Here is an 18,921-nt window from a genome sequence, read left to right on the forward strand (position 1 = left end):
TTTAGCTGTTTTGAGCTCCCTTCAACGTATTTCTGCTAATTTCAGCTTGTTATGCTCCTTTCAGTTTATTTCTGTTAGTTTCAGTTTTTCAGCTACTGTTTATATTTTCTGTTTTTAGCGGTTTATGCTAATTTAAGCTTTTTCAGCTAATTCCACATTTTTTGCACTCACTTAAACTTTTTCAACTTAATTCAGCAAAAATTTGCTCTCTCCACTTTCTTCTGGTAATTTAAGTTTCTTTCTTCTTTTTTAGCTACTTTTCAGCTGATTTTTTGTGTGTGCAAATTTTAGCATTTTTCAGATAATTTCTACTTTTTTGTGCTCATGTCTGCTTCTTTCAGCAAACATGCTCGTTCTGCTTCCTTCTGCAAATTTTAGCTAGTGCTACATTTTCAGCTACTTTTTTGTGCATTTTTCAGCTAATTTCATCTGTTTTCAGATAAATTTAAGTTTTTCGTGGTAAATTTGGCTACTTTCAGCCTACTCTTTTTGCTCATTTCAGCTTATGCTCCTTTCAGTGTTTTATGCTAGTTTAAGCTTTTTCTGCTATTTCTGCAGCTATTTAGCTGTTTTGTGCTAAATTGAGCATTTTCAGCTAATTCCACTTATTTATTTTTAGCTCATTTCAGTTCCTTCCACTTCCTTCTGGTAGTTTTAAGATTCTTTCTGCCTTTTCAGCTACTTCTCAGCCATTTCTTTTTAAATTCAGCTTTTTTCTGCTAATTTCTGCTTATTTAAACATAATTCAGCAAATGTGTCTTCTTTCTGCTTTCTTTTGCTACCTTGGCCTTGTTCTTCCATTTCATCTATATTTCAGCATATTTTAAGCTAATTTCAGCTGTTTTTTAGCATGTTTTTAAGCAATAAACATTCACACTGCATTTTTGCAGGAAATGCAATGTTTCTAGTTCAAGTTAAGTTATTCAAGTAAAAAAAAAAAGTAAACGGAAGATTCATGTTCATGAATGCAGTGTTTCTGTATTTCAGAGAAATTGTTGTTCGTACCACAAAAACTCAATTTGCCCATCGACAGCATCTCACAGCTGTTTGTGTGTGTGTGTGTGTCAAGACCTTCAATCCAAGGCTGCTGAGTTGAACCGGACCCTCTCTCGGAAAGATGGAACTCCAGACAAGAGCCTGAGCGAGATGAAGGAGGAGATCCAGGCCATGCTAGCCGAGATGAGGAAACGACAGCTGGGAGGGAAGAAAAGCATTGCCGAAGAGGAGGAGGAGTATGAAAACACGCACACTCACACACCTACAGAGCTAAGCAGAGGTTATTTATCTCTCTCCTACACAGTTTAGGAATACTTGGTAAGCAGACTAGTTTTAGTTTGTAAATTTATGCAATTAAGTGTACATTAGCCTTAGAAGGGAATTTTTTGTCCCCTGTCGTGGAGTACAAAGGGGAATTGGAAGTACCCTCCATCCATGCATGCTGTGAGCACAATACCTTGAAAAATAAGTAAAGTATGAACTTTTATTTGGCGTGTTGCTGCATCTAGGCATAAGAACGTTTCCTTTAGAAAATCCTTGCTATGTGGAAATTGTTTTAACAATGAATGTCGCTCATCTTTCCTTTCTTAAGACAAGTGGAGTCAGTGATGTATTCAGACCTCATTGCTCTTTTATTCCCTCTTTCAGCAGTAAATGTTAACAAGATCTGTGAGTTAATTAAAAATCTCACCGCAGGCAAAGAAACATGAGAGATACATAAAGATTCAAGGAACAAGCAGTGAGCTGGAAAGCCACAGAAGGAGAGATGATCAGCTGACAGATGGAGGAGAGAGGGAGAGAATACAAGAAACTGAGACTAAGAAAAACGGCCTCAACCACTGAATGACTTGACAGTCGGCCTATAGTTGTTTATTTGAAGCCCGAGGAAGATTTCAACCAGTGCAGCAGAAAAAACAATGAGAGAAAGAGACTTGGTGAAATTAGTAAATCTGGCAGAGTTGTATAACAGTGTGAATGTTTATGAAGCATTCACACTATTGAGATCCATTTTTCTTCCAAACGTTTTTTGGCATTTTTCTCATTCCACAACTTTTTTTGCTATTTCAACAAATCATCAAAACGTTCAGCTCTTTCAGGACAATCCTGCTATGACTTTTGGTATTGATGCAACTTTAGCTTTTTGAAATATTTGGCCTTTTCTGTAATTTTTTTTTCCTCAGAAAATGAATTGAGCTCATTTTATGTCCTTCAAATTTTTAGATCTGTTTACAACTTTTACTGCTCTTTTCACATTTTATGGTTCAGCTTCTTTCAGCTTCCTTTGTGCAAATTTAAACATTTTTCAGCTACTTTCAGCTAATCTCAGATGTTTTTCAGCTGTTTTGTACTTCTTTCAGATTCTTTCTGCTAACTACAACATTTTTGTGCTTCTTCTAACTTCTTTCTGCTAATTTCAGCTTGTTATGCTCCATTCAGCTTATTTCTGCAAGATTCAGCATTTTTTGCTGTTTCAGCTACTATTTAGCTGTTTTTATACTAATTTTAGTTTTTTTCAGCTATTCCATATGCAACTTTTTTCAGCATAGTTTAGCAAAAAGGTGCTCTCTCCACTTCCTTCTGGTAATTTAAACTTCTTTCTGCCTTTTTAGCTACTTTTCAGCTGTTTATTTATTTATTTTTTTTCTAATTTCAGCTTTTTAGATACTTTCCACTTTTTGTGCCCACTTCTGCTCCTTTCAGCCTAATTGGGCAAAATTATGCTCTCTGTACTTCTGCTAATTTAAGGTTGTTCTACAGTTCAGCTATTTTTTTTTGTTTTAGCATTTTTTTAGATAATTTCATCTGTTTTCAGCTAAATTCAAGTTTATCATGGTAATTTTGGCTACTTTCAGCCTAAATTACTTATTTCTGCTAATTTCAGCTTGTTATGCTCCTTTCAACTTATTTCTGCTAGTTTCAGCTTTTTCTACTATTTCAACTACTATTTAGCCGTTTTGTGCTAAATTTAGCTCTTTTTTTTTTTTAGCTCATTTCAACTCCTTTCACTTCCTTCTGGTAGTTTCAGCATCTTTCTGCCTTTTCAGCGACTATTCAGCTTTTTTTGTTGTTGCTAATTTCAGCTTTTTTAGTTAATTTATTAATTTTTGGCTCATTTCTGCTTTTTTAAACCTAATTCAGCAAATCTGTGTTCTTTCTGCTTCTGCTAACTTCAGCTTGTTCTTCCATTTCAGCTACAATTCAGCATGTTTTTAGCTAATTTCAGCAGTTTTTTTTAAGAAAGTTCTTCTGCAATAAGCATTCACATTGCATTTTTCCTGGAAATGCAATTTCTGTAATTAGTTTTGTAATTGCATGTATAGATATACATGATATTAAAATGCTGCAATCTTGTTTTCTTTTCAGTCCAATGTGGGAAAAGTCAAACAAATGATAAACAACTCTATCCTTATCTTTAATTTATTTTTTCTTATTACTCCCCACAGGCTTCATTAAAGTTTTATATCTAATCATAATATCCCACATGTCCTGAAAATCTGAATTGTTCCTCTGAGTGATGCTAACTGGAGGACACAAGATCTGTGTGCCCTAATTAATGATATCAAGTATAAAAATAACCCTCGTTAAGGAGTGTAATCGTAAACTTGTGGTTTTTAAACGGTTTCTAAATACCTTCGATGGGAGGGAGCTCACGAAAAGTCTGCATCACAGCAACATTAATGGTTTCGGTGTAAATCTTAAATTAGAGTTGAAATAAGTCTATAAAATAAAGGATGCTAGCAACGGTTTGTATAATTTTGTAATACGGTACAATAACTGAACACTTTCTCTTGTGTGGATGCTGATTTAGCATTCATATGATGCTTTTTCAGTTTATATATTTTAGATTTTTTTTTTTTTATTGTTTACAATAAAATATCTTTGGATACTTCGTTCTATGTTAGAAATCCATACATCGAAACCTTCAGATCACTCAGGAAGTGGGCTCTATAACTTTATTTTGTAACTTTTATACTTTTTAGAATAACAATTTTTGTTATGTTTACCACATAAAAAAAAAGATTGAGATCTCTTGTTTCTTCAAAAAACTGGAATATATACCAAACAGCAGGGCTATTCAACTGGTGGCCCGGGGGCCAAATCAGGCCCACGGGTGAGCTCAGTTTGGCCCTCCAGTGGGTTCATTTTAAAATAAAACTAGATTTTAAACCATAAAACAAACTAACTTGATGACAATAACTGCTGGATGCCCAGCCTCGAGCTCTTGGTTTTCAGTAACCGTGACCCCCTGAGCAAAGTTGAGTAGCCCTGATCTATAGAATATATGTCCCCTGGTTTTATTTTGCCATTTTTAGCTAGCGTTCTGCTGCTTTGAGCTTTTCGTTAGAGTTCTGCTACATTAAGCTCAGTTCTTTTGATATTTTTAGCTAGCATTTGGCTTTACCACTTAGTTACAGCTTCTTTAGCAAAATTCAGCAGTCGTCCGGCAATCAGTGTTTTCGCAAAAAGTTGGTAAATGCACAAGAACTTTTCAGTTTTGAGTTCTGCAGCAAGTCAATCACATCATAAATACCTCTTCCCGCTACACTCTGAATCGTGTTACTGACATATATAAATACAGTAGTAGTACAGCTAGGCTATGTAGTTCTGTGAGTAATTAACCCCTTGTTGTCTTTCCAGTCTAGCAGAGGAGTTGTATCAGAAAGTCAAAAGACTGTTTGGGAACCCGCATCAGACCACAGAAGATTTGAAAGCAGAGGTACTGAACTCCTCGTGTTCAGACTGTTTTTTCTTCAGATTCACTAAATGACTGGGATTAACACCGTCTCCCCGCCTGCTTTCCAAGATTAACGAGAAGCTGTCTGATCATGAGGGGAAGCTCCAGGAGGCTCAGGAGTTACTTCGCTCCGCTCAGGGACAAACGAAGCAGGCTGGTTCACTGGCTGAACAGAACCGAGCCAACCTCACCCTTCTGGAGGTGCAGACACTCAAACATTTAGGATCACTGTTATTAAGCTTCATTATATGATCGTTTGTTGACATAAAAAGGAAAATCAGTGCCGTAGCATGCTGTTAAATATAAATGTTCACTATTTTAATACAAATAGTTGTGGCCTTCTCAACACTGATCTTCAGGATTATTGGCACGGTGGAGTTTTGTTTTTGTAGAAAGTGGGATTAAACTAAAAAGTTGCTCATTAAAAAAATAGAATAAAATTAAAGTTAGGAAGCATAGCTTGTTAGTTAATAAAACAAAATTCATGCTTCAGAGAGAATCTACTGTAGCAGGTGTCTCCCAGATGTGTGCAAAGCAACGTGTCGGATTGTGAAGCGCATTTTAATTATTTTATGAAACAACATAAACCATCACATTACATTAAAAAAAACTGTGTGCTAAGCTGCAGCCACATTAAAGTGACACCATGGTCTCATTACTTGACAAATGTATAAATCTTAAACTGCAGATTTTTATTTTAAGCCTTTAAATGACTTGAAGGAAGTTCAAAAGCAGAATATTTTCTTTTTTTAACTTTGCTGGCAAAAGATGGATCAGCTGAACAATTTATCTTTCATCTGTCGCGGGACTTCTTCTCCCCCGTAACTTTTAGGTTATGTTCATCTGCTGTGCTTTAGACCTTAATCTTTTTCAATTTTTTGATTTAATTTTCAGGACAACATTCCATTTACAAATATGCCAAGCTTTCCACAAACAACTCTGGAAATGTATCTAGTTGTGTGGAAAGAAAATAAAAAGCCATGCTTTTAAAACTATTGGCTTTATTCACAAATGCAACTCTAAAAAATTGAAACAAGTTATCTTTCACTGCACCAATCTATTCGTGACAAAATATCTAAATATATTATTTTAAGTAGGTTATTTGCTAATTCTGAGGAGATGCAACTATCTTTTTCCTAAAGAGGAAATTCGTCTGAAGATGATCAATTAAATGAGTTCACTAATAAATGGGTTTAAAAGTACCCTATATGTAATTTAATATGTCAAAAAGGACTCGCAAAGCCTGGAAAATGTAGCTCAAGACCACGTCTAAGAATTAGAAAAACTGCTTCTATAAAGCAAGTGAAGAATATTTGAATACAGAGAAGTTTCACAACCAGAACTTTGGCAGTTCTGTCTGACATATAAATGTTACAATAGTGCACGTTGCTGTTACACATCCAGGTTTGTTTACTTGCAGAGGAAGCGGTCTACAGTCGGTGCGGTGAAACAGGAAGTACAGAAGGTCCTCGGAGAAGGAGAAAACCTTCTGGAGGAGGCAAACCAACTTTCTGACAACGTCAACAAGGAGCTAGAGGTACTGAAGTAATCAGCAGAACCCCTGGAACTTAAAAAATAAAAATTTACAGTGGCACCTTCTGCTTGAGGTCAGTTTGTCTCTCATTTAAAAAAAGAGCAATCATTTGAAAAATACATATTTTACTTTTATTACTTTTTTGTTGTTTTAATGGCATAAAATATTTAGTAGCAGTATTTATTTTCAACCGTAAACATGTTGCCATGGAGTAGAAGTAAAAAGCTGCTCTAATCTGCAGAAAATTCAGCAGTTTAGATCTTTTGATTTGTGTTCGCAGGACCTGGAGAAGATGGAGGAAGAGCTCGTTCCTCTTCATCATCAGCTGGATGACAGAGTCCGGCACCTTACTGATGGCTTGAGCGATGGTAGCCTGGCTAAGCATGTGCAGGAGGCAGAGGAACACGCCAAGCAGCTGAACGGATCTGCATCCATTTTAGATGGGTAAATGCATCAAAAGCATATCACCACTCTAATATGTTTACACCCACAATGCAACAGTAGACATAACATAGACATGATGATTCAGCTTATAATCATTTCAGTGGCATATTTAGTTCACATGGATGTCAGTAGCTTTGTTTTTGACCAAGCTATTTTTGAAGGGATAAAATGTTTTTAGGAAATTGTATTGCCTTTGCAACAAGTTTATTGCATCTATTATTGGCTGTTATCTAATTTAAAAACCGTCTTGTTAAAATATGTGATTTGTGCAATGAATAATGGCATTGTTCCACTGTGATTTGACATCTTTACCATCTTCAGCAGTTTGAAATTGGACTGCCGAATTAATTGAGAATAACTGATCTTTCTGGAAACTATTATTCAAGTTTCTTTGTCATTCGCGCCACTTGTGGTACATGTGGTGGAATGTTTCCGCTCCCGTTTCCTGGAATATCTTACAAAAAGATTTGAAGCTCTCGACCTTGACCTCTCTAAGTGGCTTAAATAATCTGTTGGACTCCTGGCAGGGACCAATGCAGACATGTTCCTGTTTTTAGTTTTCTACATTCGCCTTAGAATCTAGCTGTTTTTTGTTACTTTTCTTTTAGCCATGCTATTCGTAAAAAAAAAAAAAAAAAAAAACTATGCCTTTTTATAATTGTCTATTGTTGTCGCTGTTGTCCATTGTTGTCATCATTCTTTGTTAAAGTCAGGTCTCTCTTGTAAATGAGTCCTCGAGGCTCACTGGGATTTACCTGTCTAAATAAAGGTTGAATGAATGTAATTGTGTACACGGGGTCCCAATTACATCCAACAAAGTATTAAAATGTAAACATTTTTTTTAATGCAGTAAAAAGATCTAAGATATGAACTAAGAAAAACGTTAATAAAAATACACCAAGCACTAGTAGCATAGAAACAATATGCCGAACAGCAGCACGAATATGAGTCTGTCCATTATCCATCCGTCCATCATCATCTTCCACTGCTTCTGAAGTCGGGTCATGGGGCCAGCAACTTGAGCAGGGAGGCCCAGACATCTCTTTCCACAGCCACCTCTTTCAGCTCTTCTGGGAGGACTCCAAGGTGTTCCCAGGACAACTGAGAGACAGTCTCTCCAGCGTGTCCTGGGTCTGCCCTGGGGGTCTCCACCCAGTTGGACATGCCCGAAGCAACTCCCTAGGGAGATGCCTAGGAAACATCCTTACCAAATGTCCAAACCACCTCAACTGACTCCTTTTGATGTGGAGGAGCAGTGGTTCTACTCAGTCTCTCCCAATGACTGAACTTCTCAGCCTGTCTCTAAGGGAGAGTCCAGCTACCCTGCAGAGGAAACTCATTTCAACTGCCTGTATCCACGATCTTGTTCTTTTGGTCACTACCCAGAGTTCGTGGCCATAGGTGAGGGTAGGAACGTAGACTGACCGGTAAACAGAGAGCTTTATCTGACAGCTCAGTTCTTCATCACAATGGATCGGTACAGAGTCTGCATTACTGCAGATGCTGCACCAATGCGTCTGTCAATCTCACAGTCCATTTTTCCCTCACTCGTTAACAAAACCCCAAGATACTTGAACTCCTGCACTGGAGGCAGAACCTCACCCATGACCTAAAGAAAGCAATCCACCCTTTTCCTACTGAGGACCATGGCCTCAGATTTGGAGGTGTTGATTCTCGTTCCAGCTGCTTCACACTCTTCTGCAAATTGCTCCAGTGCGAGCTGAAGCTCATGGCATGATGATGCCAACAGGACCAGGACCACATCATCTGCAAAGAGCAGAGATAGAATCCTGAGGCCACAGAGCCGGAATCCCTCCGCCCCCTGGCTGCACGGAGAAATTCTGTCCATGAAAGATATGAACAGAATCTGTGACAACTGGCAGCCCTGGCAGAGTCCAACTCCCACCCTGAAGGGGTCCGACTTACTACCAGCAATGCGAACCAAACTCTTGCACTTCTCGTTTAGGGACTGAACAGCCTGTAGCAATGGGCCCCCAATCCCATACTCACAGAGCACCCCCCCCCACAGTGTACCTCGAGGAACACGATCGAAAGCCTTCTCCAAGTCCACAAAATGCATGTAGACTGGATGGGCAAACTCCCACGAGTTTCAGTATTATCAATATCCTAAATGTTTTTTTTTCTCCTCTCGTCACTCCTATAGTATTTTGGCTGAAGCTAAAAACCTCTCGTTCAACGCAACAGCTGCTTTCCATGCTTATAGCAACATTAAAGCCAACGTTGATGCAGCAGAGAAAGAGGCGAAGGCAGCCAAACAGAGGGCAAGTGAGGCGCTGGCACTGGTAAGAGAACACATTCACACCCCTTGAATGGATTTTTAAAAAAATGACTCATTTTCCATATTTCACTGTATTTCTGTTTGATGCTATAGACGTAATAACACAACCAAAAGCTGTCATGTACACATTCATGTAATGCACTTAAAATGCAAACGGACTGTAGATGGAGAGCACAAACACTTCAGCAATCCAGACCCTGAGAGTGTACTCAGCACAAAAGATAGTGCGCTCGTATGGAGTAACAACGTATGCTCCTTTAGTCATGATGAGAGATCAAAGCACTTCATCCCTCATCTTCCTCTTTTACTACTCTATCATAACTACAGACACCTGAAATCTCCTTTGTTTTCCTCTCCTTTTATTTTTCCACTTTTTGTTCCATCTTACATTTATTCGTGTTTGCCATTTATTCTGTTTTTGTTCTTATTTTCAGTTTTTCCCCTGTTGTGACTGTTCAGTTAACAGTAATGCAGTTTTCTTGTTGATACATCTACTGATTTTCTCTTCAAAGTAAAGCACAAACAAGGTGGTGCTACAAAAGAAAGAAGTGAATATGGAAGATAGGACTTGCTTTTTTCTGTCGATGGAGAATGACTTGACAGCGCAAACTTACAGAAAGTTGGCAATTTGTATGACCAAGAAACTTCTTTAAACTTTTAATCTAAGCATTTTCCCTGAATCTATTGTACTGTAGTTTCCCGTCTATTGAACACACCTGTGTATAAGCCGCACCCACTAAATTTGAAAAGAAAAAGATTGTGCATATATAGGTCGCACTAGTGTATAAGCCACAGGTGTCCACGTTGTAACATGAAATATTTTCACAGTAAGGTTTTTTTTTTTTTTTTTTTTTTTTTTACTTTTAATGAAATGCGTATTGGTAGCATACACAAATAAGTACAGTAATTTGTATTTTTTTTCCTGAACAGTGCCTGGTAAAATTTTTTTAAATAAAATACAGTAGCCTACCAAAAAAAGTCGGTGATCGCTATGTTCATCTTCTTCCTGTGCACTAAAACCACTAAAGTCGTCTTCTTCAGTGTCAGAATTTAACAGCCTCAGAAAAACGTCATCACACTCATCCTCAGTCTTTTGTCGCTTTCACCGTCACTTTCATCTCGAGGTAAATTCACGATCTGATTAGATTTATGATTCACACTTATTTCGAGTTACTGCAAACTAAATTGAACCCAAGTTTCATTGGTCCACTGTGACCTGTTGGGTAATTTCATTGGTCAGATTTTTTTAACCTTTTATTTATACAAGTAGTCTCATTGAGTCACAAGTACCCACCCCCCAAGAGAGATGCGTTTAGGGCAGCTCTGGGAGTGCCCGGGTGTGACGAGGCTTAATATTTTGTTGGCATGAAGCTCGTTAGCCCGTCAAAAAAATTCCATGAATTAACTGCAGCATTGTAAAAGCCTCAGGAATCAAAGCCTGTGAAAAAAGTAGCTGCTTATAGTCCGGAAATTACGGTAATATGTAATTTTGTTTGCCATTTTCTCAGGCTTCGGGTCCAGAGGTTCCAGTAAAAGAAGCATCTCAGAGTGCCCTTCAGAAGAGTCAAACACTGCTGAACAAGGCCAAACAACTTCAAAATGATGTTAAAGGTACGGTCAGGATGAGCGTGTGTGGACAACGAGCTGCACAAATATTCATATGAAACTCTTCATGTTAAGAATCTTTTCGTAACTGGCTTTTGAGGTTTACAAAATCTTAAAGCACTTCTCAAACTGTCCTCATGAAAAATGATTTAACTCCGTCTTTCAGAACTAAATTTGATCTTATTCGAGGTTGCTTTTTTTATCTTGGCCTCGTGTTGATCATTTCTTACTGGGGATAGTTAATATTTTTGATCAGCTTCTAGAACATAAAGCAACTCTTGCAGCTGTAAAATACAGATCAGGAGCTCAGCGGAGCTGCAGTTCTAATATAAATGAAAACGAATTGGTTCTTTTATAAAACGTTGCTGCCACTGACCTCGCTAGATGTAGATTAAAGGCCCAAAATTCTACTTTTTAGGAGATTTTGGTTGCACATTAATAAAAATGAGTGTAAATAACATAAAACTTTATCATGGTTTTGATTTGTCCCTAAAATAATTAGAATTTTATTATTGTTGTTCACTAAGTTAATCAGATGTTTGGTTTTACAATAATCTGATTAAGCTAATGTAATAATATTTGAACTACAGCTTTCTGTACGGTGCATTCACTGATCACTTTTAGTGCGCCTGTTTTATTTTTATTTTTTGTTCAACTTGATGCTAATCATTGTTTAACTTTATGTAAATTATGGTAACCCTTTCACTATACATCAGTTTGATTTATTGTAGAAGTTTATAGCTCACACAACCTCTTTCCATGGTGACACTGCCTATAAAGTTAAATACTAAAGAAAAATGTGCACAGTACCAGTAAAGTTTGGGTGCATGCACTCATTCTATGTTACTGACAATAAAGCTGCAAAAACTGGTAACACCTTTTATATAAATTCCATCAAAATACCTTAAAACGTTTTTTCAGTCGGGGTTGTTTTTTTTTTTGTTTTTTTTATAAAGCAGAATGTGAGGCAGTGTTTCAGCTTTGACCAAATAACTTTTGTAAATATCTGAATCAAGACTACACAAAAAACAAGTTTATTTAAAAAGTTCAAAGTCCTAAAGATGAAACTTCAAAATAAAATATTGTAAAGTGTCACTGAAGTGTAGCCAGGCTGGTTCAAAGCTGCTGTGCTAACGTTCAGTGTTCGTCAGAATTTCAAAACCAAAAAGTATTTAAGTTAAGAAATTCAACTTTTATAGGATCCAGTAGCAATTATAGAGTTTATTCTGATCAACGTTCACTGAAAATCTGACAAAGGGAAAGTTTGTGTGGTTAGACCCTTTTTATTTTGTTTAAAGAAGTATTTAATTTGCATCCGTGTGCTCTTGTCATTCACTCTTCAGGAGGTAAAGAAAGTAATTTTACTGATTTGATGCTTGTCATTAAACAATTATAATCTTTTAACTTTGTGCGCATTAGAACATACAGACAGTGTGGCCGACTTGAAGGGCAGAGTTAAAGCGGCAAGAGACAAAACCAAAGACCTTCTCAAAGCTGTTAATGGAACCATGGCAACGCTCAACACCATTCCCAACGGTAGGACTACTCAAACACTTTTGTGTGTGTGTGCATGCGTGCGTACTTGTATGTCAGTGTGTAGGTTGAAACACACAAACGCACTCCTCAGCTGGAGCGGTTCAAGTATCTGGGCATCTTGTTCATGAGTGATAGGATGGAGTGAGAGATAAATCAACGGATTGGCGTCTTGTCCTCAGTAATGAGGGCGTTGCTTCGGTCAGTCGTGATGAAGGAAGAGCCGAGAAGAAAGGCAAAGCTCTCGATTTACTGATCTGTCTACGTTTCAGCCCTCACCTATGGTCATGGAATTTGAATCATGACTAAAAGAGCAAGATCCTGGATACAAGGGGATGAAATGAGCTTCCTTCATAAGGAGGCTGGACTCAGTCTTAGAGAGAGGATGAGGAGCTCCATCATCTGAGGGGAGCCCGGAGTAGAGCCGCTGCTCGTCTGCATCGAAATGAGTCAGTTGAGGTAGTTCAGACATCTGATTAGGATGACTTTTGGACTCCTCCCATTAGGTTTTCTGGGCATGTCCCATTGGTAGGGAGCCCAGTGAAGACCAAGAACTCACTGGAGTGATTATGTATTTTCTCTGGTCTGAGAACATCTTGGGTTCCTCAAGGAGAAGCTGGAGTGTCACTGGGGAGAGCGATGCCTGTGTTTCTCTCATCGATCTGTTGCCTCAGTGACCCGACAACGGATAATGAGCAGACGGATGTCAGCCATTCTCCAGGGATGGCAAAAGTGCTCGACCAAGATGATTCAGACCCATATATAATTTTTGACACTTTAAAATTTGGGTAAAACTTCAGAGAACACCTAAACATTTAGCACATTACATCTTGAAACTATTTTTAATTTTGTTTGCAAATCCAAAAATCTGTGCAATTATTCTAATAAGCTGTATTTATAGGCTTGACAATTTTAGTTTTTTTACTAGTGTAGCTTTCAACTTAACTTGTCACCTGATCACATTTCAATCTGTGTGTGCGCTACTATTGTTAACTGAGAGCTATCATCAAGATTAACATTTTAATTAAAACTTGCTGTCAAAATGGCTTTCAAACACATTTTAACCCAAACTGACACCTCAGTTGTTTTGGTCTGAAGCAGCAATTTTTACAACTTCATAATAGTTTTACATAAGTTCATTATTAAAATAAAACAACTTACAATGTGAGAAATTGTCGTTTAATATTGCAGGTATAATTGCAATAAACCCTCTCTTTCCTCACTGGCACTTCTTACACTATCATCTAAATCAGATGTGGGCATCAAAGCCAGTGAGTCTGTTGAATTGACCAAATAAATTAACACGATTAATTAATGGTCCACAACTTACCAAACACTTCTTGGAGATAATCATATAGCGCTCACAAATTGAATAAAATATTAGGATGGCAATAAATGGTGATATTAAATACCCGGTACAGTAGTCCCTCGATTATCATGGAGGTTATGTTCTGGACACTCCCGCAATAAGTGAAAAACCACCAAGTAGGAACGCTATATTTATTTTAGTATAGAGCAGACCAGGACATCACCAGCAGACAGATAACAATGCCAGGACAGGGAGGAAGACAAACACACAGGCTTAAATACAGACACTAACAAAGACTAGCACACAACACCTGTGAGCTTCACAGGTGTGAGGAAAGAAGTAATGAGATGCAAGGGAGCAGGACAGAGACACAACACAAGATGGGGCCAGACACCAGGAAAAACAAACCACAAACCCTACACTTGCAATGTTCTAAACTCTTAAACGTATGCAATTTTAACAACATAAATTTATGCACTGCACAGTAGATACTGCAAAATTTTATATGAGGAACTCACCAGCCTTGGTTCGGTTCTGGTCCAGTTCTGACCGGCTCTCTGCAGCCGTTGAGCACCAGATGCTTTTGGAGAGAGCCGGACCTTCGGGCAGCCAGCACAAAACCACACAATGGTCCCGATCGAGTCCAAATAATATCAAAACTTTCCCTCCATTTCAACAGAAAGCAGTGGCTGGAAGCACTGTTGGCTTCTGGGTAATGTAGTTATTTTGGACTGGCGTTACAGTGTAGACTTATTGAAAGAAAACTACAAAATGGCGGTGCCTGTCCAAAGTATTTTTTCGTTAACTTTATATATATATATATATATATATATATATATAAACACAGTATAAAACAAAAGAATACCTTCTGTCCTTGTGATCCTTGATCATTTTAATGCTCTTTGGTCCCTAAGGGTTGTTTATACATACAACTACATTATATGTAGATGACCTGACTGAAAATTGTTGGATTGTATACCTGGATTATTGAGCATGGACTTTTTTGGTACATTATATGTAGTTTAACCTATTAAATATAAATAGAATTGGTGTGTAGGTTAAGTTGGCAGATTGATTTTTATGTCTGATGCACAAAAACTTGTGCATTTTTAGTTTAAAATCAAACTTTTGAGCCACTTTTGCTGTATGGCTTCAGATGTTTACTTGAAATTTATCATCCTTCCTATTTTAACTCTGTGACAAAAACAAAAAGTACAAAAAAATCCATGTATGTAAATGCACGTCACTCTTGTCACGTTGTTTAACAGATACAGCTGCTAAGCTAGCAGCTACAAAGGCCGTAGCAGCAGAGGCCAACGCTACAGCCATAGATGTCCTCGAGCGCCTTGGAGACTTGAACCTGCGGATCGGAGGTCTGCAGCAGAACTACAGCAAGCTGGAGGACACAGTCGATGCAGCCAATCAGATGATCCAGGACCCAGAAAAAAACAGTAATATGCTTCATTTTTACAAAGCTTCATTGACTCATGAATCATTTAAAAATTTGGCAGATATGATGTTTTGAAGGAGATTTATATTTTCTGTGATTACTAATTATAAAGACAAAAAGTAGCACAAATATTAATGGGTGAACTCAACTGATTTTATATATTTCTCTCTTTCTCTTTTTTTCAATCCCCACAGCAATCAGTATGTATATTTTATTTACTTTAATAAAACATTTATTGTAAGTGGTGCATCAGTACCATATTGTTGTTGCAACATTTTGTCATTGGCATTATAGATTTGTTGTTTCTCTTATGAGCGCACATCTTAAACCCTGTCTTCAGCCCAGTAATATTAACATCCCTGTGTTAATATGGCTTAATTAAAACGATGCCGATGTGAACCTCAGCAGTGGTATCGGTGCACCATACACTAATTTAAAGCTATCTCTAATAGCTATAAGCAATTGCTGCTTTTAATGACTTTATTGAAAATGAGCATGAAAGCTCAGCTCGTTGCAAAGCGTAGAATTTCTTTCTGATTTTGAAATTTCTTTTTATTTTCCTGTCTTTGTAATTCAGTCTCAGTCTTATCCAAATATATGCTACATGAAATTAAAGCAGTTTTCTATGAATGCTCAGCTACACTAATTTGTTTGATTCTCGCCGGCTTTTTCCTTGTCTCTTGCGCTGACGACACATTTCTACTCCTTCAGGTATTTCTTCTCTGCAAGCTTTCCACTTTCTCAGCTGCAGTAGATCACTGAAACAGTATTTACTAGTTTCTTTTTTCTTTTTTTAAATTGTACCTGATGTCTCTGTCTGCCCCCCTCCAGTTCATGCAGCAGGCGCTAAAGTGAAGGATTTGGAGGATGAAGCTGACAGACTGTTGGAGAAGCTGCAACCAATCAAAAAGCTGCAGGACAATTTGAGACGCAACATTTCCCAGATCAAGGAACTGATCAACCAGGCCAGGAAACAAGCCAATTCAGTAAGCTGTCTGGAGACTTGCATGTAAAAACACAGACTGACCGAAGGTCTTTACTGCATTTGTTTTATCTGCAGTTCTGTAAAAACATTAGGTTTCAAAATGTAAACATCCAGTCTATCATTTTAAAGCTTAAAGTTGATCACTTTTACAAATGGTTTTTTTTTTTTTTTTACCTAATTTGTAATTTCAGGTGTTTTATGTTTTACTTTTACACAAACTCTTGTGCATCTTTACTTTAGTAATACTGTAAAATTACATTTTTTGCCATATGGTAAACAAGTTGATTAGCTTTTTTTCCCTAGCACATCATGCAAAGTCAGTTTTTGGCAACACGCAGCATCATTAAGGACCACACCCACCCAGCACAAGGACTTTTCCTTCTATTACCCTCAGGCAGACTATACAGGAGTCTGCCATCGCGCACAAAAAGACTTAAAGACAGTTATTATCCACAAGCTGTCAGATTACTGAACTCTTGACAATAATTCTGAACTATTGACAATAACTTTGCACTAAGCCATATCTGTGACACCTAATATATTTATTGCTGCTGCACTATGTGGCTGCATCATGCATGTCACTACCTTACCGTCATAATTCAATCTCAATGTTACTCACTACCTGTGCAATAATAACCTGTCTCACAACCTGTGTAGTTTATGTGCAATATATATCATGTGCACTTAAGCTTATATTACTACCTGTGAAATACTCATTGTACTAATTCGTCCTATTTGCTCCGTTATATTCTACCATGTTGTCATTTGCTATTTTTTTTGGACCTTGTAAATATTATTTCTTTTTCACTTTTTGGTACTTTATTTTGTACTTTTATTGCATGCTTTAGTCTTTCTGTTTTTTTTTCTTATCGAGTCAAATCGGTTCTTCTCATCCTGAACATTTCATTGCATTGTTGACCTTCTGTTAACCTGCATATGACAAACAACTTAACATAAATATCCTAAATAAAAATGTGTTCAGACTTTTTTTATTTCTTTTTTTTTTTTTCAGATCAAAGTGTCTGTTTCATCAGGTGGTGAATGTCTTCGTAGTTACCGCCCTGATATCAGAAAAGGCAGATACAACACGATTGTCCTCCATGTTAAAACCACCACGCCTGATAACCTCCTCTTTTACTTGGGCTCTGTTAAATATGTAAGTATATATTTGTTTTAAATTGTTGAGCAGGCAGCAGAAATTGGCACAAAACTCAACCATGCATAAACAGTTTGTGGTACAGTAGTCCCTCGCTATTTCACGGTTGGACTTTCACGGAACTGCTCTTTCGCAGTTTTTCAAAGTAAGAGTGGACATGACACAATTGACTGATGAATGAGCTGCACGATCGGCATGGATTTTTTAATTTAAAATATCCATCCATCTATCCTTTATCTTTTACCCGCTTCTTCCATTTTGGGTCACGGGGGTCGCCAGTGCCCATGTCCAGCAATCACTGTGTGAGGGGCGGGGTACACCTTGGACGGGTCGCAAGTCCATCACAGGGCCACATAAACAAATGAGACAAACAACCATTCACTCTCTCATTCACACCTAGGGACAATTTAGTTACCAATCAGCCTAACATGCATGTTTTTGGTCTGTGGGAGGAAACCGGAGTACCTGGAGAAAACCCACGCATGCACAGAGAGAGCATGCAAACTCCACCCAGAAAGGCCCCCGGCCCAGGATTTGAACCAGGGACCTGCTCGCTGAGAGGCAACAGCTCTACCAGTTGCGCCACCGTGCTGCCCAGTTTAAAATATATTATTTTTAAATGAGTTGGCACCTGTGTGCAGCCCACAGGTGCAGGGAGAAGATTCCTTCTGCAGCATGTCATGATCTCTGGCTTGCAACGGAGAAGTGGGCGTGGCCGAGAGCGCTGGAAAGTGGCAGAGATCATGACATTCTGTGCTCTTTTAGAACGTTTAGAATTTAGAAACATTGTGTAGAATATTGCAAGAGTGTGGAAAGGGTTTAAAATGCCGATAAATAGATAGATGGATAGATATTAGAGATGGATGGATGGATGGATGGAGAGATAGAGATAAAGCTAGATAAAGATAGAGATAAAGATAGAGATAAAGATAGGTAGAGATAAAGATTAGAGATATTAGAGATGGATATTAGCGATTAAAGATAGATTTTTCATTTACCCTTCCCTTTATTTATCCAGGTAGTCTCATTGAGTCACAAGAACTCATTTTTAAGCGAGACCTGTTTAGGAGCAGATGGTGGGGGTTAAGGGCCTTGCTCAGGGGCCCAGGTTGGGGCGAATGAGGGTGGAGGCAGGTGTGGGTGTTTCACCTTCTCCACCCACATTTTGATGTTGACTGTACTGGGAGTTGAACCTGTGACTTTCCGATCACAGGCCCATCTTCTAACCTCTGCGCCACCCCCTCCCCCCACCCCCCAGAGATAGAGATTAGCGATAGAAATTAGAAATAGAGATTAGAGTTTTTCACATCGCAGGAGGGGTTGAGAACGGAAACCCCTGCGATAAACGAGGGACTACTGTATTGCATATATTTTATATCAGACACCTGAAGAGAGTTGACAAGCTGTAGTTCGTGCATTTGTTTTCACAGTTGAAACATTTCAGCAGACACAAACATTTTGTGCATACACAAAGGAGAAATGTGTTTTCATGGCTTAAACTTGGGAAGCAAAATGCGGTCACACTCAGCCGACACCTACTGCCAGTGATTTATTTAATAGTAATCATTACATCTTGATACATGCCCACCAGCACTTCTCACAACACATCACTGTTTTAAGGTACAGCTGATATTCCCACAGTGTTTACAGTAAGTGTGTTAAAGAAGTGCATAAATTAGCAACAAGCTTGTGTTGCTCTTAGCATCAATCTGATTTCCCCTGAGAAGTTTTTGTTTATCTGTCTGGATCGCACGTGTGTGTCTCTCATTGATATTATTTTTCAGTACAAGTAATATATGTGTGTGGATGTGTGTGCTCATGACTTTTAAGATTTCACTAATGGTGAAAGGCCAGTTGAATATTAACAACTTGTG

General features: G+C 38.0%; 1 protein-coding gene across 1 annotated transcript in view; it reads left to right on the top strand.

The window, feature by feature from the left end:
- The window catches only part of lama2 (laminin, alpha 2), an 87,313-nt gene that overhangs the window by 38,754 nt on the left and 29,638 nt on the right, over positions 1-18,921 (top strand). The window contains exons 18-29 of the mRNA XM_037685915.1: positions 1,070-1,232; positions 4,636-4,714; positions 4,802-4,933; positions 6,153-6,269; positions 6,547-6,710; positions 8,875-9,013; positions 10,518-10,620; positions 12,034-12,150; positions 14,725-14,907; positions 15,101-15,106; positions 15,738-15,892; positions 16,904-17,047. Of these exons, the coding sequence (XP_037541843.1) occupies positions 1,070-1,232; positions 4,636-4,714; positions 4,802-4,933; positions 6,153-6,269; positions 6,547-6,710; positions 8,875-9,013; positions 10,518-10,620; positions 12,034-12,150; positions 14,725-14,907; positions 15,101-15,106; positions 15,738-15,892; positions 16,904-17,047 (1,502 nt within the window). The remainder of the gene's footprint in view (positions 1-1,069; positions 1,233-4,635; positions 4,715-4,801; positions 4,934-6,152; positions 6,270-6,546; positions 6,711-8,874; positions 9,014-10,517; positions 10,621-12,033; positions 12,151-14,724; positions 14,908-15,100; positions 15,107-15,737; positions 15,893-16,903; positions 17,048-18,921) is intronic.

Source organism: Nematolebias whitei, chromosome 12 (genome assembly GCF_014905685.2).
Source record: "Nematolebias whitei isolate Nwh7 chromosome 12, NemWhi1, whole genome shotgun sequence".
Taxonomy (NCBI): domain Eukaryota; kingdom Metazoa; phylum Chordata; class Actinopteri; order Cyprinodontiformes; family Rivulidae; genus Nematolebias; species Nematolebias whitei.